Raw genomic sequence first — 26761 nt, 5'->3', positions numbered from 1 at the left:
CAATTAACCTCAGGAAAACGAGAAGTTGGGCTTGGCTCAAGAGTAGGGCCGTAACCTTGAGCTAAAGAGCTCAGGGACAGCATCCAGGCCCAGAGTTCAAGCCCCATGACCGACAAAAAGAAGAAGAAGAAGAAGGCTCTACAAAGAAGTAAAGAACAACCATTTCTCTTGTGTGTGTTCAAGTTTAATGTTATGCATGCCACTGTTGGTATACTATTGTTAGATGCCAGTGACTCAGGCCTGTAGTCCTAGCTCCTTAGGAGGCTGAGATCAAAGGGTCACATGAAGCCAGCCAAGGCAGGAAGGGGCATAAGACTCATTTCCAGTTTGTTTTTGTCAGTCAGGAGCCTTGAACTCTGGACCTGTCCCTGAGCACTTCAGCTCAAGGCCAGTGCTCTACTACTTGAACTACATTTCCAGTTTTCTGGTGGTTAATTGGAGGTAAGAGTCTCATGATGTTTGTGGCTTGGACTGAACTTTGAGCCGCGATTCTCAGATCTCAGCCTCCTGAGTAGCTAGGATTACAGGCGTGAGCCACAGGCACCTGGCCTCCTTGAGACTCCTATCTCCAGTTAACCACCAAAAACAAAACAACAAAAACAGCAGAGATGTGGCTCTTTATCCTTGAGCAAAAAAAGCTCAAAGGACAGCACCTAGCCCTGAGTACTTCTGATTCTTTGGAGTTTTATTGAAGGAAAGTTTCTCAGGTTTGTTTGCCTGGGCTGGCTTTGAAGCAGATCCTCAGACCTCAGCCTTCTTCCTTTTTTTTGGCCAGTCCTGGGCTTGAGCTCAGGGCCTGAGCACTGTCCTTGGACTTTCTCAAGGCTAGAGCTCTACCACTTGAGCCTCAGCACCACTTCCAGCTTTTTCCTATGTATGTGGTGCTGAGGACTCGAACCTGGGTCTTCGTGCATGCTAGGCAAGCGCTCTACCACTAGGTCACACTCCTGGCCCATGGCTAAAGCTGTTTAAAAACGTTACCCATGTGAGATAAAAGCTGGCTATTGTGGATGTCTGCGCATGCTCGGGCCTAGCCTCTGTTCCCGTTGCTCTAGTGAAAGCCCTGCCTCCCACCGTCCAGTTTGGTCGGGTGACAGGCGTGGAGGGAATCCCATCAGGGTTCGTTTTCTCCATAAGTGGAGGTCCCAAAGTTAAACAGACAGACAGACAGACAGACAGACAGACAGACAGACAGACAGACAGACAGACAGACAGACAGACAGACAGACGCACGCACACACCCCGCGCGGGAGGGGGCGTGGCGCCTCCGCCTCCACGCATGCGTGAGCGACCAACTGTCAGGTCTGTCCTTGGCGCCTGAATTAAATGTTTGGTTTCCATTGTGAGTGTGTTCCTAAGCCATTTCTATGTACTGTAGTAAGTGGTAGGTTGCTAGCCCGGCCCCACGTGGACGTCCTTTTTCCCATGGCAGGCTCTCAAGGCAGCGTGCCGCGCGTGGACGCAGACGTCATTTCCGCAGCGCTCAGGCACTGCGGAAGCCACCCGCGCCCTTGGGGGCGGCGCCACGTGTGGACCCGACGGGCCCCGCGCCGCCGCCATTGTGGGTCTTCCCGGAGGTTCTCCTCCCGCCTTCCGTGCCGCACCCGTCGCCGACGGCCCGCGCTCGCCGCGCAGCATGAGCGTGATAGACCACGTGCGGGACATGGCGGCCGCGGGGCTGCACTCCAACGTGCGGCTCCTCAGCAGCTTGTTGCTTACAATGAGCAACAACAACCCGTGAGTGGAGGCGGGAGCGGCCGGGGGCAGCGGTGTGGAGGCCGTGGCCGGGGGCAGCGGTGTGGAGGCCGGGGCCGTGGCCGGGGGCAGCGGTGTGGAGGCCGGGGCCGTGGCCGGGGGCAGCGGTGTGGAGGCCGTGGCCGGGGGCAGCGGTGTGGAGGCCGGGGCCGTGGCCGGGGGCAGCGGTGTGGAGGCCGTGGCCGGGGGCAGCGGTGTGGAGGCCGTGGCCGGGGGCAGCGGTGTGGAGGCCGGGGCCGTGGCCGGGGGCAGCGGTGTGGAGGCCGTGGCCGGGGGCAGCGGTGTGGAGGCCGGGGCCGTGGCCCGGGGCAGCGGTGTGGAGGCCGTGGCCGGGGGCAGCGGTGTGGAGGCCGGGGCCGGGGGCAGCCGTGTGGAGGCCGGGGCCGTGGCCGGGGGCAGCCGTGTGGAGGCCGTGGCCGGGGGCAGCCGTGTGGAGGCCGGGGCCGTGGCCGGGGGCAGCCGTGTGGAGGCCGGGGCCGTGGCCGGGGGCAGCCGTGTGGAGGCCGGGGCCGGGGGCAGCCGTGTGGAGGCCGGGGCCGTGGCCGGGGGCAGCCGTGTGGAGGCCGGGGCCGTGGCCGGGGGCAGCCGTGTGGAGGCCGGGGCCGGGGGCAGCCGTGTGGAGGCCGGGGCCATGGCCGGGGGCAGCGGCGGGGAGGCCGAGGCAGAGGTCTTGGCAAGCGGCCTGGGGCACGGAGAGCCGTGTGGGGCCGAGGCTGTGGGCACGTGCCACTTCCTCCAGATGCCTGGACGTGGCGGGGACCTTGGAGTCTCCCTGGCGACGGCGTCCTGCCCGGAGGGCCAGGTCCCTCCCACCACTCACTCACCAGGTTGGCTCGGGTCCACTTAACGCCAGAATCTTCCTGGTTAATAAGAGTCTAAGGATTCTCTAGGTTTATGGGTGTGTCACCTGCTGGAGACACTTGTGGTGTGACAGGTGCTCATGCCTTAATACATTCTTAAGTCTGAGGTGGCTGAGGGACCTTTATGTGGAAGTGGGGACCACGGTCTGGACTCTGTCTCGGACTCTGGTCTTCTGTCTTGGAAGGAACTCCATTCCATCCCAGCACAGTCTGCTGGCATGGCTGTGAAATCTCTGCGTCCACTGGTGTTGGGCAGCTCTGGAGCAGGTCTCAGGAGAGGTTGATGAGGTGCCATTCCCCATTTAGTGTGCTTGGGCCTCACTAGGAAAGAGGAGGCATGGAGCATCTTCAGGGAGTGGAGTGTGAGAAGTGCTGGTCTCTGGCAGCAGTCTGTTGATTCTCCAGCTCTCACCTGGTACCAAGTCATTTGTCAAAGCATGTTTTCCATAGCTGGGGATTGGTGGGCTAGTCATCTTTCTTGCTGCTTTAAGATGTTACCGTTTGATGTCTGCCTAGACTAATTTTAGCCAGTCCATCCTTCATATTAGTTTAGTTGGCAGTTTCTTAGCTTCAGGAGGCGTTGTGCTGGGCTAAAAATAACGTTTTTAAATTGAAGTATCTAATGGCTTATTTCTGCAGAATCTCAAGAGTTGAAAGAGATATCAAGTCATATCAACTATACCTTTCATTTCTCTGAACCTTGTTTTTCCGTCTTCTTTATTGTATGTTGGGGTGCTGGATCTCAAACTCAGGACCTCAGGCATATAGACACACAACCACTGAGCCAGGCCCCCAGCAGTTAGTTCCTTTTGCAACTTTTTATCCAGCATTTATTCTGCCCTCCTCCACTTTCCCATCCCTTCCCTTCCCTTCCCTTTTTAAATCTCCTTCTCCTTACCTTTCTTCTAGCCTTTTTCTTACAGTGTGCTGGGAATCAAATTCAAGGCTTGAATGCATTCTAGCATATGCTGGTCCATATCCATTTTTATTTATGTGAGGAGGGAAGTAAAGTTTCTTTCCCAAGCCTTCAAGCCATCTTTGTGTTAAGTCTGGACTGCGCTCTTTTGTCAATATTACCCTTAAAATTTGATACTGAAGTCAGGTGCTGGTGACTCATGTCTATAATCCTAGCTACCTCAGGAGGTTGAGATCTGAAGATCAAAGTTTGTAGCCACCCAAGACAGGAATGTCCATGAGACTCTTGTCTCCAATTAACCATCAGAAAGTCAGAAGTGGAGCCAGGCACAATTGCTCGTGTCTGTAATCTTAGCTACTCAAAAGACTGAGATCTGAGAATCTTGTTTCAAAGCCAGCCTGGGTACTAAAGATCGTGAGACTTAGCTGGGCGAGGTGGCTCATACCTGTAATCCTAGCTACTCAGAGTGGCTGAGATCTGAGAATTGCTGTTCCAAACCAACCCGGGCACTAAAGTCCTTGAGACTGTTATCTTCAGTTAACCACCAGAAAACTGGAAATGGTGCTGTGGTTCAAGGGGTAGGGTGGTAGCCTTGAGCTGAAGAACTCAGGAACAGCGCCCTGGCCCAGAGTTCAAGTCCCATGACTGACTCCTTCCCCCCCCCCCCAAAAAAAAACAACAGGGTGAGATTCTTATCTCCAATTAATCACTAGAAAATGAGAAGTGGGGCTGTGGCTCAAAGGTAGAATGATAGCCTTGAACTGAAGAGCTCAGGAACAGCTCCCAGGTCCAGAGTTCAAGCCCCATGACCCTCAAAAAAAAAGAAAGAAAAAAATCAGAAGTGGAGCTGTGGCTTAAGTGGTAGAGCAGTATCCTTGAGCAAAAAAAAAAACCCCTCAAAGACAGAACCCAGGTCTTGAGTTCAGCACCAAAAGCAAAAACTAAACAAGAGTCAAAAGGCTGGGAGTTTGGCTTAGTGGTAGATTGCTTGCCTAGCATGCATGAAGACTTAGGTTCAACTCCTTGGTACCAAGGATAGTGCTCAGGCCCTAAATTGAGTCCCCTGAACTGCACAAACAAAACATAAAAAAAGACAAGGTCCAGGAGTTTGCTCTACTGGTAGAGTACTTACTTAGCATGCACAAAACCACGGGTTCAATTCCTCGGTACCACATACACAGAAAAAGCTAGAAATGGTGCTGTGGCTCAAGGAGTAGAGTGCTAGCCTTGAAAAAGCCCAAGGATAGGTGCCCAGGTCCTAAGTTTAAGCCCCAGCACTGGCAAAACAAAACAAAATAGTGGTTACGGACTAGGATTAAAAAATAGGAGGAGCAGGGGGGCAGTGTCTCATGCCTGTAATCCTTGCTTCTCAGGAGGCCAAGATCCTCAGATCAAGGTTTGAAGCCAGCTTGAGCAGAAAAGTCTCTGTAAGACTCTTAATCTCCAGTTAACCATTCAAAAACTGAAAGTGGAGCTGTGGCTCAAGTGGTAGAGTGCTAGTTTTGAGCACAAAGAGGCACAGGGACAATACTCAGGCCCCGGATTCAAGCCCTACAACAACAAAAAAGAAATCGAAGGAATAGATGTGTTAATGGACATATTATTGGATCTGGTGTATATGTATCATTATTGCTTGTACATTTAAAAAAGCATTTGATTGTATAAAGTACTATCCTAGATGAGTTGACACATGTTGCATGGAGTGGTGCCTCTCATTTTAGTGACTGGGGCTTAAGTGGTGTTGACTATCTTTGTGTGCTGGGCCTGTGTGAACACTTAAGATATGAGTTCATTTTCTTTGTTTCTAGAGAGTTACTCTCTCCATCACAGAAGTTCCAGCTCTTGGTATACCATGCAGATTCTCTCTTTCATGACAAAGAATATCGGAATGCTGTGAGCAAGTACACCATGGCTCTGCAGCAGAAGAAAGCCCTAAGTAAAACTTCAAAAGTAAGGCCTTCAACTGGAAACTCAGCATCTACACCACAAAGCCAGGTAATCAAATAGAATGAGAGTGACTAAAATAATTTTGTATGTTTGGTGCTGTCTGATCTTTTTTTTGGGGGGGTAGGGTGGGTCATGGGGCTTGAACTCAGCCTGGGTGCTGTCCCTGACTTCTTCAGCACAAGGCTACCGCCGTACCCTGAGCCAAGCCCTACTTCCTGTTTTATAGAGGTTAATTGGAGATAAGAGTCTCAGGTCCTTTTGTGCACGGGCTGGCTTTGAACCTTGATCCTCAGATCTCAGCCTCCTGAGTAGCTAGGATTACAGGCGTGAGCCACTGCCAGCTGTTTGATCTTTTTAAAATGTGGCTCAGAGCCTAGCACTGGTGGCTCATTCCTGTAATCCTAGCTACTCAGGAGGCTGAGATCTGAGGATTGTGGTTCAAAGCCAGCCTGAGCAGGAAAATTCGAGAGAGACTTTTTTTTTTTTTTTTTTTTTTTGGCCAGTCGTGGGCTTGAGCTCAGGGCCTGAGCACTGTCCTTGGACTTTCTCAAGGTTAGAACTCTACCACTTGAGCCTCAGCACCATTTCTGCCTTTTTTCTATGTATGTGGTACCAAGGAATTGAACCTGGGTCCTTGTGCATGCTAGGCAAGCACTCTACCACTAGGCCAAACTCCCAGCCTCGAGAGACTCTTATCTTGAAATAACCACCAGAAAATCAGAAGTGGCACTATGGCTCAACGTGATAGAGCACTCTTGAGCTGGTGAGCTCAGGGACAGCATCCAGGCACACACTTCAAGCCCTATAACCAGCCAAAAAACAAAAACATGTCTCAATTCTTCATTCCTTCTTACTGCCAAATAATATTGCATTGTATAGATATGCCATATTTTTTGTTTGCTGCTTTATGGGTTGATGAGCTTGAGATTTTTTTTCCTTCCAGTCCTGGACCATGCACTGTCCTGAGCTTTTATCCTCAAAGCTAATACTCTGCCACTAGAGGTGCAGCTTCATTTCCAGGGAGAGATAAAAGTCTTGTGCACTTCCTGTTTGGGCTGGCTTTGAACCATGATCCTCAGAACTTAGCCTCCTTGAGTAGCTAGGATGACAGGTGTGAGCCATTGGCCCCTGGTAAGACTGTTTTCAGGGGAAGAGATGGTGCTGGAAATTGTGTGGAGGACCTTGAACTTCCTAGGCAGGTGTGTAGTTATTTTGGAGGTGGACACCCAGGCTATTCTGTGTGAGCCTGAACCACCATCTTCCTGATGGTAGTCTTCTGGATAAGTAGAGTTATCCATCTAATCCCACAGACATTATCAGGCTGGCTTTGAACTTGCAGCCCCTTAATCTTTGCCTCCCAGCCGGGGTTATAGTCTTGAGCTACTGTACTTGACTTTGAGATCATATTTAGTAGTTGTATTTGTTTTCTCATCTCTTAGTGTCTTCCATCTGAAATTGAAGTGAAATACAAAATGGCTGAATGTTACACAATGCTGAAACAAGATAAAGATGCCATCGCTATACTTGATGGGATCCCTTCGCGGCAAAGAACTCCCAAAGTAAGTTGTTGGTTACATGTTTTCCTTCTTAGCCTGCTCAAGCCTGTTTCTGTGTTTGGTAGATACATTAAGAAGTATGAATGTTTCTTCATGACCCGCATTCTCTTTTCTGCTAATGGAGTGGTGTTCAGAATGATAGTTGGACAATGCTGCAAGAGCTTAGTCTTGGCTGTTTGTCGCTATAGGGAGTAACGATTGGCAAAACACTTGTTTAATAATGGAATGATTGTTATACATAATCAGGACTACACTTTGGACTTGCTCACTTGTGGAGTGGATTATGCTGGCATTGGCAGCATATTACAGTACAGGCGTACATCTAACTGGCATACATCAGATAGGGCGTCTTCAGTTTGTACTTAGAGCATCTTTAAAAATCAGGATATTAGTATATTTGACTTTTAGAACCTAAAGTTCATATATGCAAAAATACCTTTTTTTGTTTCCTTCTGTAGTAGAGATTAAATCCATAACCTTATACATTCTAGGTAAGCACTCTAGTACTGAGCTATACCCCCCAAATGAAAAAAAATTTAAAAAAAAATACTAGTTTGGAAGAACACTGAGAGTTCTTCCTCTTAGAATTGAAGTCATGTCAGTATTTAGTATTCTGTCACCCACTCTCATGGCACCTGCTCTCCTTGTTTCACTGAAAAAACTTTTTTTTGGTTCTGGGGCTTGAACTCTGGGCCTGGTCACTGTCCCTGAGATCTTCAGCTCAAGACTACCACTCTACCCCTTGAGCCTTAACCCCACTTCTGGTTTTCTAGTGCTTAACTGGAGATGAGTCTCAAGGTGCCCTAGCTTTGAACTGTGATTCGCAGATCGCAGTCTCCTGAGTAGCTAGGATTATAGTCATGAGCCATCAAGCCGGACTGAAAAAAAAAAAACCTTTATGTACCTTGAGTTTAACAATAAGGAAGTTTAACTACCTTAGGCCCGTTTTCTGTGTTTGAAGACTAAGATAGTTCCTACATGTAACGGAGAATGTAATTTCTATGTTATGTGGCACATAGATTTTCTTGAGTGAACTTATAGTTGTTTTTTTAAATTGTATGTATGTATGTATGTATGTATGTATGTATGTATGTATGTATTTGTGGGTCGGGAGGCTTGAACTCTGCCTAGTCGCTGTTCCTGAGCTCTTCAGCTCAAAGCTTATTGCCCTGCCTTTGGGCCTGGGCATTATCCCTAAGCTCTCCAACTCAAGACTACAGCCTTACCCTTGCGCCACAACCCCACTTACTTTTTCTAGAGGTTAATTGCAGATAAGAGTCTCAGGTCCTTTTGTGCCAGGGCTGTCTTTGAACCTTGATCCTCAGATCTCAGCCCTCCTAAGTAGCTAGAAGTGAGCCACCATATCTGGCTTATTTCTTTTTCTGGTTTTTTTTTTTTTTTTTACCAGTCTTGGGGCTTGAACTAAGGGCCTGAGCATTGTCTTTGGGCTTTCCTCAAGGCTAGAGCTCTACCACTTGAGCCACAGCACCACTTCTGGCTTTTTCTATGTATGTGGGTACAGAGGAATCAAACCTGGGTCTTCATGCTTGCTAGGCAAGCACTCTACCACTAGGCCAAACTCCTGGCCCCGGCTTGTTTTTTTTTTTATTTTAATTTTTAAATTTTGTATTGTGGGGTAATGTATAGTGGGGTTACATTTACATTCACCAGATAGTAGGTGCATTACTTCTCACACATGTATACCCCTTATGTTTTTGTCCCCATTTCCCTCCCTCAACCCCCTTAGTTTTTTTTTTGTTGTTGTTGGTTGTGAAGCTTGAATTCTGGGCCTGGGCATTGTCCCTGAGGTCTTCAGCTCAAGTCTACTGCCCTGCCCCTGCCACTTCTAGTTTTTGGGTGTTTTTTTTTTTGATGGTTTGATTGTTTTACCAGTCCTGGGCTTGGGCTCAGGGCTTGAGCACTGTCCTTGGACTTTCTCAAGGCTAGCGCTCTACCACTTGAGCACCACTTCCAGCTTTTTGCTATGTATGTAGTACTGAGGAATCAAACCCGGGTCTTCGTGCATGCCAGGCAAGCACTCTACCACTAGGACAAACTCCCGGCCCCGGAAGCATTATTTTTTAAGATAGCTGTTCCCTTTGGGGAAGGAAGATCTGAACCTTCTTGGCCAACTATTTTGGGAGTTTTTCACACTTTTTTTTGCCACAATATTAGTTGAGTTTACAAGACATCAACTTGAGTGCTTCTAGAGTAGCTCATCTTCTTAAGGTTAAATAACTGGAACTCTAGAACATTCTCCAAATGAACAGCATCTTGGTCCCGATACTACTGAAATGCAGTTGAGGGAGAAAGAGGATAATGAACTTTCCCTCTTTGGGATGAGAGGACCAGAACAACAAAGATTGCAGTAATTTCTTCTTTGTTTGAAAAATGGGGTTGATCTTTCTTCAGTGGCACAGGATTGTGGGTAGATTTCCCAGTAATAAAAAGCAGCATTTTCCTGGTGAGCTATTTTCCTTTGTAGATAGCACTAGTTGCTCTGTTTTTGTTTGTGCTCATACAGATAAACATGATGCTGGCAAACTTGTACAAGAAGGCTGGTCAGGAGCGCCCTTCAGTCACCAGTTACAAGGAGGTACTGCGTCAGTGCCCGCTGGCACTGGATGCCATTCTAGGTAAAGCTCGTGTTGTTTTGTCCCACTGTATTTTTTGGTTTTTGGTTTTTGTTGGTTCCAGTCCTGGGTGCTGTCTTGAGCTCTTGTGCTTGAGGCTAGCACTCTACCATTTGGAGCCCAATTCTACTTTTGGTTTCTGGTATTTAATTGGAGATGAGTCTCATGGTCATTCCTGCCTGGCTGAATAGCTAGGATTACAGGTGTGAGCTACCAGTGCCCACTTCCCCTGTGTGTTGTTGAAGATGGCACTTCTCAATTATGGATTAGATTAGGACTTTGTTTTCTTCTGATCCTGGTGCTTGAACTCAGGGCTTGGGTGCTGTCTCTGAGTTTTTTTACTCAAGGGTCGTGCTCTACCACATGGGGCCCATTTCTAGCTTTTTATTTTTAAATTCCCTGCTGGGCTGAAGGTATGACTCCAACACTGAAATGCCATCTGCTTAAGCAAGCATGAAGCCCTGAGTTCAAACTTGAAGTAGAGCACAAAAGAAAAAGTTCCCTGCATTGTCACACATTCAGTCAAGAAAATATTGTATTATGGTTGTCCAGGGCTCGGGTGTAGCTCAGTGGTAGTGTGTTTAGCATACTCAAGGCGCCCAATTCCTAACACCACAAAGAACATGTGCTCTTTCTGTCCTTTGATGCTTAGCATAAGGATGGGATTGCTCAGGAGCCTGCATTGTGGGCGAGCGTGCTCTGCCTCACTATCTTTCTCCCACTTTTTGTTGGGCTAGGTCTGTTGTCCCTTTCAGTAAAAGGGGCTGAGGTGGCATCCATGACCATGAATGTGATCCAGACGGTGCCTAACCTGGACTGGCTGTCTGTGTGGATCAAAGCGTATGCCTTTGTGCACACCGGTGACAACTCACGAGCTATCAATACCATCTGGTGAGTGCCATGGCAGGAACTCAGTGAACTGAGGTCCCTCCTGTCTGGGCTCCTGTGCCTATATTAGTAAGTGGCATTGGCATTAGCAAAGAGAATTAGATTTCCTGGTGCTGCAGCCAGGTTTTGTTTTTTTTTTTTTTAATTATTATTAAAAGATTTTATTAACACTAATTTTTTTGCATCATATTTCAAATATCAAGCTTAAACAAGGATTCAAGAATAGGATCTCTATATGCAGTCAATGGCACATACATTTTAAAACATAATTAAAATTAAGCTAGAGTTTGTATGTTATAGATACATATCCATCTATATAATATGTGTAATAGAATAGAGTATCCCATCATAGGTTTTTAACTATGTAGTTATATTTATATCTCCAAGACCGTTTCAATAACCTTGAGTACCCGGATATTGAGTCATTGCTCTTGTACTGTTTAGTTCTAATATCCACATATCAAGGAGACTGTGTGTGCTTTTTGTTCTTTTGGTCTTGGCTTATCTCACTCAACGTGGTTTGCTCTAGTTTCATCCACTTCCCAGTGAATGCCATTATTTATTATTTTAACTTGTCTGGTGGCTATGTAGAATTCCATTGTATACATGTACCACATTTTTGTATCCATTCATCTGTAGTGGGGCACTTGGCTATAGTGAATAGAGCAGAGGTGAACATGGCTGTGTAGGTGTCCTTATGAGATCCTGGGTTATGACGCTCAGGGTAGATGCCTAGGAGTGGTATGGCTGGATTGAAGGGAAGGTCTGTTTTTAGTATTTTGAGAAACCTCCCAACTGCCTTTCAGAGTGGCTGTACTAGTTTACATTCTCACCAGCAGTGCAGTAGGGTTCCTCTTTCTCAACATCCCCTCCAGCATTTGTTGTTGAGTTCAGAATATTGGCTATTCTGATTGGGGTAAGGTGGTATCTTAGGGTTTTTATTTATTTACTTATTTTTTTGGCATTTCCATTTACCATGGACAATAAGCATTTTCTTATGTTTCTTTGCTATTTTTACCTCTTCCTCTGGTAAGTCTCTCTTTATTTCCTTTGCCCATTTAGTGATTGGTTTCTTGGGTTTGGGGAGGATTCGTTTCTTGAGTTCCCTGTAGATATTACATATTAAACATTTGTCTGTCTTGTTGATAAATATCATTTCCCAGTTGGTTGGCTTTCTACTTTAGTAGCTATGTCTTTGTGCAGAAACTTTTTATTTTTAGATAGTCTCATTTTTTGAGTCTTTCTCCAGTCTGTTGTGACCCTGGGACTCTGGTCAAGAAGTTTTTGCCTATGCCTATGAGTTCCATCTTTACTGTTCTGTTGTATAGCAGTTTCAGAGTTTCAGGTCTGATATCGGGGTCTTGTCCATTTTGAGTTAATGCTCATGCATGACGACAGGCTGGGATCGATTTTTAGTTTTCTGCATTTGACTGCCCAGTTTTCCCAGCACTAATAATTGAAGAGGCTATGTTTATTCCACTGTATATCTGGCTCCTTTGTCGAATATAAGTTGACTATAAGTATGTGGTTTCATTTCTGGATCTTCTATTCTGTTCCATTGATCTTCTGATTTATTTTTTATATCAGTACCATGCTGTTTTTATTACTATGGTTCTGTAGTAGAATTTAAAGTCTGGTATTGTAATACCACCTGTATTGCTCTTTTTGCCTGGAGTTGCTTTGGCTATTCTAGGTCTTTTGTTATTCCATATGAACCTTTGGTTTATGTCCTCAGTTTCAGTAAAGAATGTCCTTGGGATTTTGATGGGGATTGCATTGAAATTGTATATCACTTGTGGCAGTCTGGCCATTTTCACAATGTTGATTCTATCCATGAGCATGTGATGTCTTTCCATTTCCTGGGGCTTTGGTTCTCTTAATGTAATGATCTCAAATGTGGTCATCTTTCTTAGAAACCTGTGCAGATGTAAGGCTGCACTGAGTTCACCTGTCTTATGTGCAGTCAGCCTCAATGAGCAGGCTGCTGTGATGGGTGCTGCCCCCTTTGTCACCCCAGAAGCCAGGGCGCTGTGTCCTTGACACTGAACTTCACTGTCTGTGAAGGTAAAGCTCAGGGAGGAGAGAATAGGATTGGTCTTGGTACTGTGCAGTCCTCCAGTTGGATGGGAAGTGGCTGTAAATGTCATTTCATATCTTTTGTTTATAGCTAGTGAGCAACATCTGTTTCATTGTGTATATTTTCTTTCCTATCCTATATGACTTAAAAATATAAGCTCTGAATAAACAAATGGAGTGTACACAGTTCATTTAAAATTTTTCATAAGAAAAGTCATATAGAAAACTATATGCCCTAAATTTGCAACCATTTTGAAGGTTTACTATATATCATTTCAGTTCACTGGAGAAGAAGTCTCTATTGCGAGATAACGTGGACCTACTGGGAAGCTTGGCAGATCTATACTTCAGAGCTGGAGACAACAAAAACTCTGTCCTCAAGTTTGAGCAAGCTCAGATGTTGGATCCTTATCTGATAAAAGGTAAGTAGTTCTTGGACCAGGGTGAGGGTAGCTGGGAGGTGCAAATCAGAGAAGGTAAGTGGGAAAATGTAGTATCAATGTCTGTGTGTGTGTGCATATGTATTGGTACTAGAGCTTGGACTATTGGTCTTAAGCTTTTGCTCAGGTTTCTTTACTCACAGCTGGTGCTAGGCCACTTTTGGCTACATTTTCAGGTTGGCATTTTGCTGGTGGAAATAAGAATCTCATAGATAGGAGGCCATGAATTTGGCCTAGTGGTAGAATTCTTGCCTACTGTGTATTGAATACCTCGGATTCAATTCCTCAGTACCACATACATAGAAAAAGCCGGAAGAAGTGCTGTGGCTGAAGTGGTAGAGTTCCGGCCTTGAGAAAGCTCAGGAGCAGTGCTCAGGCCCTGAGGTCAAGTCCCAGAACTGGCAAAAAAAAAAAAAATCTCATACATAATCTGCCTGAGCTAATTTCAAAACAGGATCCTCAGATTTTAGCTCCCGAGTAGCTAGGATTACAGGTGGGGGCCACCAATGCCTGGCTCTGATGCTATCTTTGAAGAAAAAAAAAATTAGATTTAGTACAATAGTCTTTTATGTGTTTTTAACTTCTGACTCATGTCTCTAACGCTTGGGTAATCCTATTTTGGGTAGTATTTTCTTCTTGAATTCAAGGTCATTATTTTGACATTTTTCTTTTTCTTTTTTAAACGGAGGATATCATAGCTTATAAATTAGAAGTTTTTCGATGTGCCTGCCTAAGGATTTGGATCACATCTTTAGACCCTCAGTGTCCTTTCATGGTGTAAAGTTTTGCTGTCTCCCTAGTCTGATCAAAAGGTTAAGGGAAGGAATAAGGGAATGGATGTTGCAGAAGGGTGGGGTGAGTAGAAGCAGAGTTTAGGAGCAGACAGCAGGTTCACAGATCAGAAACAGGTTTCAGCTTAGAAGGGAAGCTCTGGAGCAGCTCCAAGGCAAACTGGCCCTGCATGTGAGCACGCGTGCAGGAGCCGTGAGGAGACCCAAAGAACGGGCAGGCACATGGGACAGATGTGGGAGGTGCGTCTCTGTTGGTGGTCTGCTCAGGCGATCCTGGCCCAGTGCTTGCCCCTCCTTTCCACTGTCCCAGCTGGTGATGGAGATCATATTTTAGAAGTACTAGGCTGCTGGTAGTTGCAGGTGTGGAGCCAGAAGCCTAGAGCCAAGTCCAGAGGCCAGAAGTGTGGCTATAATCTGGCTTGAGAGGAATTCTCATGGGACTGTGCAGGATGGTAGTGGAAGGGGCAGTGGTGACAAGATGGGTGTCAGCAAGCATGGGCCCTTTTATAGACTGCTAGTGAGTGCTGGGGCACATTCCACACGCCCCTGGGAGGCCGCACACGCCCCTGGGAGGCCGCACACACCTTTTTTGGGCTATTCTGGGTTTGGATAACTGTCATGCCAGAGATGAAGGGACAAACAGCTCCGGAATAACGGGCTTTCCGTTGATGGCTTGGTCCTTTATCTTTCTGTGTTTTGAGGTGGGATCACTTTGATTACTTTTTAACTTTTTTTTTTTTTTTTTTTTTTTTTTTGGTCAGTTGTAGCTCTTGAACTCGGCCTGGGTGTTGTTCCTGAGCTCTTCAGCTCAAGGCTAGTGCTCTACCACTTGAGCCACAGCACCAGTTCCGATTAATTTTTTTTTTATCGTAATGCTTTCTGACAAGGTCTTACTAGGTAGATTAGGCTGGCCTCAAACTCACAACCTGCCGCCTCTACCTTCATGTGCTGAGATCCCGGGTGCGTACATGCACCAGCTGTCCTGGCTTTTTGTGGTCACTGGTGGGAGAGTGGGAAGCAGGTCTGGTGGGGCAGCTGGGGATAGATAGCATCACAGCAACTGGGAGCTTGGTGTGGGGATATTCCCCTTCCTCACCTTTACTGAGGCCCCAGGACTTGACACCTTGGTTAAAGAGCCTCTTATCACCTGTCCTTTCAGGAATGGATGTATATGGCTACCTGCTGGCGCGAGAAGGGCGGCTGGAGGATGTGGAGAACCTCGGCTGCCGCCTTTTCAATATTTCTGACCAGCACGCAGAGCCCTGGGTGGTGTCTGGGTAAGTCTGTGTGTCCTCTTGTCATCTGGCCTCCAGCCTGTGCTTTCTTCAAGAAGCGCAGGTCTGAGAGCAGCGGGTGAGCCGGTGCTGGCGGCGGTGGTGAATGGCCTTCTCAGCTCTCTTGGCACATTGGATGAGGACAGTGAATGCATTGCGCTTCACCCTGGCCTTGCGCAGAGTCTAGCGACAGTGACGGGCCGGGGGTGCAGCTTGCTGACCACGGGTGGGAGTGGCTCTGTGGAGCATCTGCCTGGTTTGCCAGAGCCCTTCACTCTCTACCTCCCCACCTCGAGAACAGCGAATGAAACCCATGTGGTTACTTGGTTTCACAAATAATTCTTCAGTCTCTCAGCTTGTCCTTTACATGCAGAATGTCAGATTCTTTTCCACATTTTTTTCCTTCTGTGTCAAGATTCCCTCTCCCCTTTTAAATTGTTGATTTATCATTAATAACCATGCGATAAGCATGGTTGTAACAAAGCTCGTGTGGAGGGGCCTCTGCCTGTGGTTGTGTTTTCTTCATGTTGAGACAGGGTCTCAAAATGAGATCTTACGTGCTCCAGACTGGGTGCTGGGATAGCAGACATGCATTGCTTGAGAGAAAAGAGAGGGACTCTCAGGGAGAGGCGGCCAGAAGGCAAGTGGCCCCTATGCAGAGGGAACCCAGTTTCTCCTGGTGCTTTTCCTCTCCCAGGTTTCGTCATTATATGTTAGGAAAATGGAGGAGAAAGGAAGGAACAGGCTGGACTTGATTCTCAAAGGTACCGACTTTATGGAGGAATAGCCTTTCTCTGTTCCTTCCTTTCACCTCCATTTTCCTAATATGTGTTACCACACAGGTTTCAGCTCTATATCCTCCCTCAGATGACCTGTGGTGATCCGGTGGGTCTTGGTTTTTTTTTTCTCCCCCAGGTGCCACAGCTTCTATAGCAAGCGCTACTCCCGGGCGCTGTACTTAGGAGCCAAGGCCATTCAGCTGAACAGCAACAGTGTGCAGGCTCTACTGCTAAAGGGGGCGGCGCTCAGGAACATGGGCAGAGTCCAGGAGGCTATCATCCACTTCCGGGAGGCCATACGGCTCGCCCCATGTCGCTTGGACTGCTATGAAGGTATGGGGTCATCGTGTGTGTGTGTGCAGGTGTGTGCGCGCGCGTGCGGGCGCCTGTGTGTGGTGGCCACAGCCTCTGTGCCCAGGTGAAGAATTCCCATCAGGCCTGCACAGCTCTCGCTGTGTGTGTCTTGGGAAGCCAGGTCACTCCAGCATAGTCCAGGCTGGCCTTCAGTTCACCCTCTTGGCCTCCTGAGGGCTCAGGGTACAGTTGTGCCCTGGTAGTTTCTGAGGATCTCAGGCAATGCCGATGTTCAGGGAAGGTTTAAGAAACACTATGTTTTGGATTTCATCTCATACTTTCCAGCCCAGGCAGAAACTATGGAACTCATATCTCCAGTTTTAACCACCAAAAAAGCCAGAAGTGGAGCTGTGGCTCAAGTAGTAGAGCACTAGCCCTGAGTAAAACAAAACAAAACTCAGGGGCTGGAAGTGTAGCCTAGTGGTAGAGTGCTTGCCTAGCGTGCACAAAGCCCTGGATTTGATTTTTTTCAGTACCACATACACAGAAAAAGCTAGAAGTGTTGCTGTGGCTCAAGTGGTAGAATGCTAGCTTTGAGATAGCTCAGGGACAACGCCCAGATCCTGAGTTCAGGCCCTAGGCAGGTCCAGCACACTGTCCCTGCCCCCCGTCCTTCTTCTCCCCGCCTGTGATCCTAAGGACTTAGAAGGGAGGACCATGCCGAGAAATGCTGCCGGAGTGCTGTGGGTGTGGGTGTGGGTGTTCTTCTGTTTGGATGAGTGCTTTGTGCCAAAAAGTTCTTCCTCTGGTCTCTATTCTTGGCATGTGGGGCCCACGGAACAGGTCAGTGCGGTTGTGTGAAATAGCACACACTGCTGCCAGTCTTACTTCAGGTGAGTCTACCTTCCTACAGCAAGGCTCAGCTAGTGACAGCTCAGCTGGGACAGCCACGTGGAGGCCGTTGGCTTTCATTGGGACCCTCTGGCTCCTCGGAGCTAGAGGCTGTGGCTAGTGTGTGGCTGGCACCGCTCCTGAGCGTAATGGGCCTGCCATACCTGCTGGCTGTCTCGCTTCCTGCGTCAGCTGCAGATGCGTTTGCAGAGCGGGCTCTTGGGTGTGTGACTCTCGAGAGCTCCTGGCCTGGCCTGCTTAGCCTTCCTCTTCACCCGAAGCTGGGGACGATGGCCATGAGGACTGGGTGATGGAATTGGGTTTCTTCGTGTCGTGTTTTTCAGGTCTCATTGAATGTTACCTCGCCTCTAACAGTATTCGAGAAGCCATGGTGATGGCTAATAATGTGTACAAAACTCTGGGTGCAAATGCGCAGACTCTGACCCTCTTGGCCACTGTGTGCCTGGAGGACCCGGTGACTCAGGAGAAAGCCAAGACTCTGTTGGACAAAGCCCTCAGCCAGAGGCCTGACTACATCAAGGCCGTGGTGAAGAAGGCTGAGCTGCTTAGTGAGTGTCTCCATCCTGCCCCGGGGTCACTCGGGTCATGCATGTCCCCCAAACTTACCTGTGGTGTCTGCATGCTCCCCTACTTTTCAGACTCATCTCTGTGCACTTGCATGTGCTTCCTGCAGAGGTGCCCAGGCAGGTGTGCGCCGTCACGGTGTCCAGGCCTGCCTCGCCGGCACAAGTAGCTAAAACTGTTGGATGCTGCCAGTTTGGTTCCCTTTTCACCTGTTTCTTGGTTGTCCTGAGCTAGTGTCAGCTGAATATAACTAATTGGCTTCTGTTCGAACTGTTTTGAGTTATATCCCGCAAGCCTTGCATTGTTCTTTCCATCCATGTATGTATGAGTGTGTGTATACGTACATACGTGTGCGTATGCACTGCGCCCAGGGCTTGAACTCAAATCCTGGGTATAACATCCCTTAGATTTTCTGTTCGAAACTAGCTCTGTACTACTTGAGCCACACCACTCCACTTCTGGCTTCTTCTTGATGGTTAATTAGAAAGATAGACTTTCCAGCTCGAGTTGTCTTTGAATTGCAATCGTCAGATCTCAGCCTTCTGAGAAGCTAGAATTATATGTGTATCCTAAGTTATAAGGGAAAGAACCTTTACCTTAGAAACCACTGGCTCAGGACTATGATCTTAGCTACTTAGGAGGCTAAGATCTGAGGATCGTGGTTCAAAGCCAGCCCAGGCAAGAAAGTCCATGAGACTTGGATCTCCAGTTAACCATCAAGAAGCTGGAAAGTATGGTAGAGCCCCAGTCTTGAGGGAAAAAGCACATTGCCCAGATAATGAGTTGGTTTAGGCGTTAGCACCAAAAAAGAAGAAAAAGAGAAAAGTTTAGTTTGGCTCGTGGCTCTGGCCAGGGCAAACGAGTTCACTGGCCATGGCTCCCTGCCAACAGAGCCCCTCTGCAGCACAGGTGTCACCAGTGCTGGGCAGATAACATAGAAGCTGGCTTTTTCTTTGTGGTTGAGAGGAGATCGTGGAGGTGGCAGGCTGTGGTTCCTGGGAGGCGGGGCCCCGGGTTGTCCCCTCTGTCACGGGGACAGACAGCAGGAGGCCCGCCATGGTACCCTTTCTCCCCAGGCCGGGAGCAGAAGTATGAGGACGGCATTGCCCTGCTGAGGAGTGCGCTGGCCAACCAGAGCGACTGCGTGCTGCACCGCATCCTTGGCGACTTCCTTGTGGCCGTCAACGAGTACCAGGAGGCCATGGACCAGTACAGCATCGCCCTCAGGTAGGCGGGGCGGGGAGCCGGGAGCGCCACGTGACCTCTTACAGCTGGCCTGGCAACCACGCAGGACTCGTTTGAAGAATCACACAAGCACAGTGGCCGGGGACATGGTTCAAGGGGTAGAACACCTGCCTAGAAGTACACGTCCCTAAGTTCACACCCCAGGACTGAGGGAACAAAAGCTGTTCCCTTAGGATCAGCCCGTGTATGTGTGTGTGCGTGTGCGCGTGCGCACGTGTGCTTGCTGACACCACATGGCCCGCTGTTCTGTCACTGCTGTGTGTGGTGTGTACCGCCTGTCACCATCACCTCGGTGCCCTCCGCCTGCCACGTGTGCACACACTCCACACGGCTGTCTTCAGTGTCTGTGTGTGTCGGGTCTGCCCCGCTGTCCTCAGGCTAGGCTGGCTGCCCATGTGCTCAGGGCCTTTGCGGTCATCTGTCTGTGTAGGGGTGCCAGGGCGCTGAGCCCCGGGTGGTCAAGGAGATGCTAGAAATGAGCCCCTGCAGGCGGCATGACTGAGCGCTGACGCCAGGCTGTCCTGTCCTAGACCCACCGCGCAGCCCGCACGGGCGCTACGCCTGCAGTCGACCCCAGATGCCCTCGAACGCCGTCACTCCACCCTGTTCCTCAAGAAATCAATCACTGTGTTTTTTGGTAGTTTCCTCTAATGGAATGTTGAGGGGGAAAGTATGGAAGGCCTCAGAAATGGGTAGAGAAACAGACTGAGAATTTCAATCTGGATATGAAGGTAGATGCCTGTAATCCAGCTCCCGAGTCAGAGGCAGGAGGATCTGGAGTATGAGCTCAACCCGAGCAAGTTACAGACCCCTATCTCAGAAACAAGATTGCGCAGGTGCCGGCGGTCATGCCTGTCATCCTAACCACTCAGGAGGCTGAGGCTGAATCTCAGTTCAAAGCCAGGCTGGGCAGGAACGTCTGTGAGGCTCTTATCTCCAATTAGCCCCAGAAAAGCAGGAAGTGGAGCTCTGGCTCCAGTGATAGAGCACTCCTAGGCCAAAACAGCTCAGGAACGGTGCCCCAAAACAAAAAACATGTTATAAACAAGTATGGAAATGGAAGGATGAACTGTCCCTCTGTATAACTAATGTACGCAAGTAAAATTAAAAAAAAAAAAGGTGGGGGGATTGGGGGCTTGGCTGACGCAGTAGAGCGCTTTCCTAGCATGCTCGAGTTCCGTCAAAAGGCAATGAAAAAAATTGCAAGACATCCGTTTTGCCTCTGGGCTCCGGGCCCCGCCTCGCAGCCAGAGGGGTTGAGGCTGCTAGTGTGGACTCAGGCCTCTCCTTTGTTTTGTTGTCCCTTAGTTTGGACCCCAATGACCAGAAGTCTCTGGAGGGGATGCAGAAGATGGAGAAGGAGGAGAGCCCCACGGACGCCACGCAGGAGGAGGACGTAGACGACATGGAAGGGAGTGGAGAGGATGGGGAGCTGGAGGGTAGTGACAGCGAGGCTGCACAGTGGGCTGACCAGGAGCAGTGGTTTGGCATGCAGTGAGGCTGCGGCAGCGGCCCCAGCCCGAGAGGACCATGGGAAGAGCTGGAGACGAGTGTGGATGTGGATCTGAAGCAGCGGCACCTGAGCAGGGCTGCCGTCAGTCTGCAGAGGCCACGCCCCGCGGGCTCTTCCCCCGCCGTGCTGGCAGTGCCTTCAGCCCTGGTGGCCTGGCAGACCTGTTTTGTGTTTGCTGGGCTGGCGCTTGCCTCTGCCTGAGCTGTCCTGAGAAGTGGACGTGGTGCAAGCACTGGTGGGGCCCTGGGCAGCTGACCAGGAAACCCATACGTGGTGTGGGCGATGGGGCAGCCCCTCTGGACGCTCGTGGGCGTGCGCATCGCGGCAGCCCGCGGCCTGGCATGTGCAGCCTTGTGTCTTGGTGACTGCAGAGACTTCAGCCAGGACTTGACCTGGCTCTGCACCTCAGCCCTGAGGTCAGGGTCTCAGGTCAGTGTCTGTCCTGGGGTAGCCCAGGGTGTCCAGCCATCCCCAAGTCCTCATTAAATTAAGAGGCCAGGCGCATTGGCTCATAGCTCTGATCCCAGCTACTTGGGAAGGAAATCGGAGGATCTCGGTTCTCAGCCACCCTGTGCAAAACCCTATCAGAACATTGCAATAAAGGAAGATTGTGGTCCAAGCCAGCTCAGCCACCAATGTGAGGCCATTTATAAAAGAAGCTGGTGTGGGTCATGTGGCAGAGCCTGGCTGACCCAGACACAGTGGAGCGGGGCGCTGTAGCACACACTTAGAGTGCCGGCATGTGGAGACTCGGAGCAGGATTGAGAGTGAGCCTCGCCCGGGCTACAGAGCAGCGCCTTCACTCAAAAGAAGTCCGTGGCACACCTCTGGAAGCCTAGCTACTTGGGAGGCTGAGATCTGAGGATGGAAACGAAGTCCGCTGTGATGGAGCAATCCGAGAGACTTGTCTCCCAATTAAGCAGCTAAAAGCTGGAACTGGAGGGTGGCTCAAGTGGTGGAGTGCCAGCTGAGCTGAAAAAGCTGAGCAAAAATGGCAGCCTGAGCCCATGCCAGGTGCCATTCACTCACGCCTGTAATCCCAGCTGCTAGGGACAGTGATGGGTGCCAGTTTGCAGCCAATCCAGGCAGGAAAGCTGTGGACACAAAAGCTCAAAGTGGCTGTGACTCGTGGAAGTGGACCAGCCTTGAGCGAGAATGCTCAACCACAGCACCTGGCCCAGTAAGGCGGGGGGGGGGGGGGTCCTAGAGTGAAGGCCGCACACCTGGCTAGGGAGCTCAGAGCAGATGACACAGGCCGTGCCTGTTAAGTGACAGGAGTGGGCCTGGTGGCTCATCTGGAATCCTAGCTATTCATTCTGGAGGCTGAGATCTGGAGATGCAGGTTCAAAGCCAGTCGGGCAGTCTGTGAAGTGGAGCTGTGATTCAGGTGGTGGAAGGGCAGCCCTGGCTTGTGCTGCTAGCCTGTCCCCATTTGTCCCCTGCTTGTCATGGGTGCCCTCATCTGCCGGGTTCTATGGTTGCTGCTTGGTGGGCAGCAGTCATTCTAGTTGCTAGTGTCTACGTGTGCGGTCACCTTGGGTTCCCCTGCTGGCCCATGGCAGTGAGGCTGCTGCATCCTGGTCAGCCCAGCCAGCCAAGGTTCAGTTGGGCCTGATGGGCCTGCCTGCCGCTGTGGGTCCCACCCAGAGCCGACTTCCTGCTCCAGTGCTGGCGCTCGGTGGGAGAAGATGGACCAAGGTGCCTGCTGGTCACTGCGCCGCCTGGTCCTGAGCTGCGCCCTGGGGCTGCCAGGCCGCCCGTGAGAGCCCACCTTCTCCACTCCTCGCCTGCAGGTGAGCTTGTGGCAGGGGGTGGTGAGGGCGGGCATCCTCCACCGCGGGGGCCCTGCCATCTGCTGGCGACACATGCGCCTGCTGAGCCCCGAGGTGCTCGGGGCCGTCCAGGGGCGGCCCTCCCCATAGAGGGTGGCAGCCACACCTCTGCCCTACGACTGGGACTTGAACTCAGGGCATGGGCACTGCCCTTGTTTTTGTTTCTCTACCACTTGAGCCACAGCTCCATTTCCTGCTTTTTCTGTATAATCAAACCCAGGGCTTCACACATGCTATGCCAGCACTCTACTGCCAGGTCACGCTCCTGACTTTAAAAATTGAGAATAAAAAATCTGGAGCTGTGAGTGAGGGACACACCAGTGATACCAGCACTTGGGAGGTTGAGGCAAGAGGATTAGGGTTGGAGGCCAGCCTGAGCTATGTAGTTGGACTCCCTTCTCAGCGTGTAGCTGGGCACCAAGTGCACGCCGCATGGGGGCACTGGCTAAGATGTACTCAGAAGAGCAACTTGAAGTTCCTTTGTACGAGAATGGGACTCATCTCTCACCCCTGGAAAAGTACCAGAAGCGGTGCTGCGGCTTAGGTGGTAGCCTTGAACAGTAGAGCCTCGAGTCCTAACCCCGGGACTGACACATTCTGAGCCCCTTCTAGAAAGCTGGCTACTGCAGAAGCCGAGGACTTGAGGAGCAGCACAGGCAGGAATGCTCAACCACGCGAGCCACAGTGCTCTCCCAGCTTTCTAGAGCCTGGGCTGGGTTTGAACCATAGCCCTCAGCTCTCACTCTCCTGAGCTGCTGGGATTAGAGGCCTGAGCCACTGGCACCCGGCTCATGTTTGACACTAAGGCCTAAGTGGCGCAGAGATGGACAGCGTGCCGGCCTGGAGTTCAGGCCCCAGCACTAGCTCGGAAGGCTATGACCCGGCCCCGGCGGCTGTGTCTGCACTTCTGCGAGTCCTGGGGAGCGGCCGGGCGCTTTCCTCGGACCCCTCCTCTGCCCCCACACGCGGGGCGTGGCAGGGTGGGCCTCTGCCCTCCCCCACGTCACGCTCACGGCCTGCAGCCTTCCAGACAGCCGAGGCCACACGAAGTTACCGCAGAACAGATTTATTTACTCGGGCCACGTCGGCGGTGCTGTCACCAGCACAGAGCGCCCGCCGTCTGTCTCTAGGTACAGCCTAGCCAAGCACCCTCGTTAGAGAAGCTGCAGGTGGCGCGGCGGCGGCGGCGGGCCGGCGGCCGGCCTGCAGCAGCGGGGAGGCCTGCGCTGTAGCCGCAGCTCGTCCGCAGTGGGGCTCCCCGGGCAGCGGTTTTGAGCGTCACCGCGGAGGTGGCGCCCCGCCCGGCGAGGGTTCAGAGCCAAGGAGCCAAACTTCGGTGGAGAGGCGTGTCGGTGCGTGGAGCTACACTGCGCATTTGTGGCGGCTACTCTGATTAAAGGCTAATGGGCCCACGGGCGGCGGGCGCCCGCGTCTCCTCCGCGCTGCCGCGAGCTGGGAGCCTCCTCTACTTTCCCCAACGTCATCATGCAGAGGCGGGCGGCCGTGGTGCTAAGAACGCGCATGCGCACCCGAACACCCTTACATAGCTGCAAATGGCCTAGAAGCAGTTACTCCAGTATGGCTGCAAAGGAAAGAGAGAGGAGATCAGCTCCGGAGTAGGGAGGCACGGCCGACTCCCTGAGGTGATGGTGACGCGGGGCCTTGCCTACCAGACAAGAGCTCACAGCCCCGCGTGGCGGAGGGGGGGGGGGCTGGGTTAGCCGTGCAGAGGTGAGGCAGGAGGGGCGGTGCGAGCAGCACGGCGTGAGCGAGGAGCCAGGACTCACTGCCTCCCCCCTTCCCCTCCCACCCCTCTCCCCGCCTGGGGGGGTGGGGTAGCCCTGCCTGCCTGCATTACACTGGGCTGGGGGGGGGGCACTGCTGTGTGCAGTGCTGCGCCCCTCCCCAGCCAGGAGGTGGTCTGTTTAAAGCACCTTCTTCATTTTGCCAGCAGCTTCCTCTGCGTGTGCGTGCGTGCGTGCGTATCTTGAACCCAGGGCCCGGGTAGTGCCCCACAACTTTTCTACTCAAGGTTAACACTGTTGTTCAAGTCAAGCATTTCACTGCTGGCCTTTTGGGGGGTTGGCTGGAGGCTCCCGCGTAGCTGGCTGGGTTGTAAGTGGAGCTTCACACTAGGTTATTACTAAGGGCGGTTTGAGTGCTCCAGGAAGCACAGTGGCGGTGGCCATCCCCTCCCTGGGCAGCAGCCACCTCCCCTGGAGCACGCAGACTCCAGGGCAGGAAATACTCACGTGGTGGGCGACGTTGGGAGGCATTGGAGGGAAACACCACGGTTAGGATGTTAGCGGCTCACAGGGCCTGAGACTGAGCTCCAACATGCACACACGTTTATCAGGGTCACGGTGGTCGTTAGTGCCACGTTCAAATAAAAATAGCTCTATACAGTGCAGTATGTCCATTTGTCATGTGCTATTTACAAATGTACAGAACACGCATGTGTGCACACAAGCACACACACGCACGTACACACACACACACTTGCCCTTAACCCTTAAACCAGACTACATATGACAGCCCAGCAGAAACTTCCATAAAGTGCACTATCACACACTGAGACTGGTGTCTCTAGATAAACCCACCACTACGAGGCAGGACAGAACCTTCCTCCCCTTGAGCACTGGGGGCTAAGGCTCTGAGCCGGGAACTGGAGGGAGAGCCAGACTACCTCGGAGCTAGTCCAAGGCAAGCCACTTAAGAACAAGACAGTTACTTTCTTTTTTCTGTCCATTTAAAATGTTTTATTTTTCTTTTTTAACTAGGTTGTGAAGTGCCATGGAAATAGGCAATGTTGGCAAAACAATGTCTGTTACAATAAAATACATTAGACACTTAAATAAATAACCTTAAAAACTAGGCAAAGGGACAGAAACCCAGTCAATTGGATGTGGAGCAATGTTTTCTGCACAAGCGAGATCAGGCATACCTCTCGTGAAGACGGGCGTAAACAGAACCATCAAACCTACCGAAGCAGAGCGGGCTGGGGGTGGGTGGGGGTGATCGGAGGCGGGGGGGTGCAGGAAGTGGCAAACCAAAAAATACTGACTGAGGTAGCAGGACTCTGCTCAGTGCAGAAAAATTGGCTTATGATAAAAATTAGACTGTGATACCAAATTAAATCCAGATAATCATGCAAGACACAATACATGCTATTTAGTTTTTTAAAAACCACACATTCACTTCCTAATGTCTGCTGCCAATTAATTTGCTGACAATGTCTGCTGGCTCAACTATTTTTATACAAGGATGAGTATTAAACAGAACACTGTACATGCTTTTTCATCTACAAAAAAATATCTGCATAAAATAGTGTTAGTTCTCTGTACATGTCAATGGATACTTTAATTATGTGTATAAAAAAGGAAAATCTTGTCCCACTGGAGTCAGAAAAAAAAAGCAAAACGAAATCTAGAGTATGAAACCTCCTTCACCAGCCAATATGTTCATGTGAAAATTCAGCAGAAATAGACAGTTGCTTTAAACAATAAAAAAATTAATTGATTAAGTTAAACATCTTCTGTACGCAGGGCTGTCTGTCAGTCACGACCAGAACATATCGCTAAAGTTAGTGTCTGTGCTATACACCCAGAACACCAGGGGCGCTATGAGCAGCACAAAGGGCCAGGAAATCCCCTCTGTGCATGCTGAGAGCGAGCAGGATTTGGTGGCAGGCTGCACAAACTCTTTACCAGGTTCCAGGTAGTTGCGGGCCACAAACTTGAGGGTCTCGTCCATGAGAATCACAGGCAGGGAGATTTTCAGCACCATCAGCCACTGGGTCAGATTCAGCGGTGTGATCTGGAAGATAAGCTGAGGAGGCCCCAAGGACGAGTGAGGCTTCTGCACCTGCCCCACCAGCGGCGCCTTAAGCCAGCCCAGGGCTCCCCCAGGCATCCCAGCTTGCTGGGCACTTACCGGCAGGGGCTCCACGTAGAGGATCAGGAAGTGGAGCGACATGGACAAGCAGATGGAGCCCACCAGCCAGATGTTCTCCCAAGGGGGCATCCTCAGCAGGGACTGGTTTTCAGATAAGCTGCAGGGAGGGGGAGGCAGGGCGGTTCATCCAGCAGGCTGCTGGGGCAGTCAGAGCTGAAGCACACCCTTTGGTTTACGTGACACTGAGGTTTGAATTACCCAGGGCCTTGTCCTTTGGACTTGAATTCTGCTTGTCTTTTTTTTTATGCCAGTCCTGGGCTTGAGCTCAGGGCCTGAGCACTGTCCTTGGACTTTCTCAAGGCTAGCATTCTACCACTTGAGCCTCAGCACCACTTCCAGCTTTTTTTCTCTGCATGTGGTACCAAGGAATGGAACCCGGGTCTTTGTGCATGCTAGGCAAGCACTCTACCACTAGGCCAAACTCCCGGCCCCTTGTTTTAATTTTTGTCTGTAGTTGAGCTTGAGCACTTGGCCTGGACGCTGTTCTTTTGCTGAAGGCTTGCACTCTTAAGACTGAGCCACAGCTCCACTT

General features: G+C 50.4%; 2 protein-coding genes across 2 annotated transcripts in view; one reads left to right on the top strand and one right to left on the bottom strand.

The window, feature by feature from the left end:
* The first annotated feature begins 1562 nt into the window (after positions 1 to 1562).
* On the top strand, positions 1563 to 22757 carry Anapc7 (anaphase promoting complex subunit 7). Its single transcript, XM_090320035.1, has 11 exons — positions 1563 to 1737; positions 5340 to 5526; positions 6918 to 7037; positions 9559 to 9670; positions 10405 to 10558; positions 12911 to 13053; positions 15022 to 15139; positions 16052 to 16248; positions 17445 to 17669; positions 18762 to 18912; positions 20239 to 22757. The coding sequence occupies exons 1-11, from the start codon at positions 1637 to 1639 to the stop codon at positions 20426 to 20428; spliced, it is 1698 nt and encodes a 565-aa protein (XP_090176161.1). The 5' UTR covers positions 1563 to 1636; the 3' UTR covers positions 20429 to 22757.
* Positions 22758 to 25609: 2852 nt separating this feature from the next.
* Positions 25610 to 26761, bottom strand: part of Atp2a2 (ATPase sarcoplasmic/endoplasmic reticulum Ca2+ transporting 2) — a 36019-nt gene continuing 34867 nt past the window's right edge. The window contains exons 19-20 of the mRNA XM_090320033.1: positions 26209 to 26326; positions 25610 to 26103 (exon numbers count right to left, since the gene is read on the bottom strand). Of these exons, the coding sequence (XP_090176159.1) occupies positions 25834 to 26103; positions 26209 to 26326 (388 nt within the window). The 3' untranslated portion in view covers positions 25610 to 25833. The remainder of the gene's footprint in view (positions 26104 to 26208; positions 26327 to 26761) is intronic.

The sequence above is a fragment of the Megascapheus bottae genome, chromosome 28, assembly GCF_031878675.1.
Source record: "Megascapheus bottae isolate mThoBot1 chromosome 28, mThoBot2.hap1, whole genome shotgun sequence".
Lineage (NCBI taxonomy): Eukaryota > Metazoa > Chordata > Mammalia > Rodentia > Geomyidae > Megascapheus > Megascapheus bottae.
The sequence above is the reverse complement of the archived record's forward strand: the minus strand, read 5'-3'. Positions and strand labels throughout refer to the sequence as shown.

Coding starts and splice junctions, on each gene's coding strand:
- Anapc7 (XM_090320035.1), top strand. CDS start 1,637: ATGAGCGTGATAGACCACGTGCGGGACATGGCGGCCGCGGGGCTGCAC. Junction 9,671..10,404: donor GGCACTGGATGCCATTCTAG/GTAAAGCTCGTG, acceptor TTGTTGGGCTAG/GTCTGTTGTCCCTTTCAGTA. Junction 13,054..15,021: donor GGATCCTTATCTGATAAAAG/GTAAGTAGTTCT, acceptor CTGTCCTTTCAG/GAATGGATGTATATGGCTAC.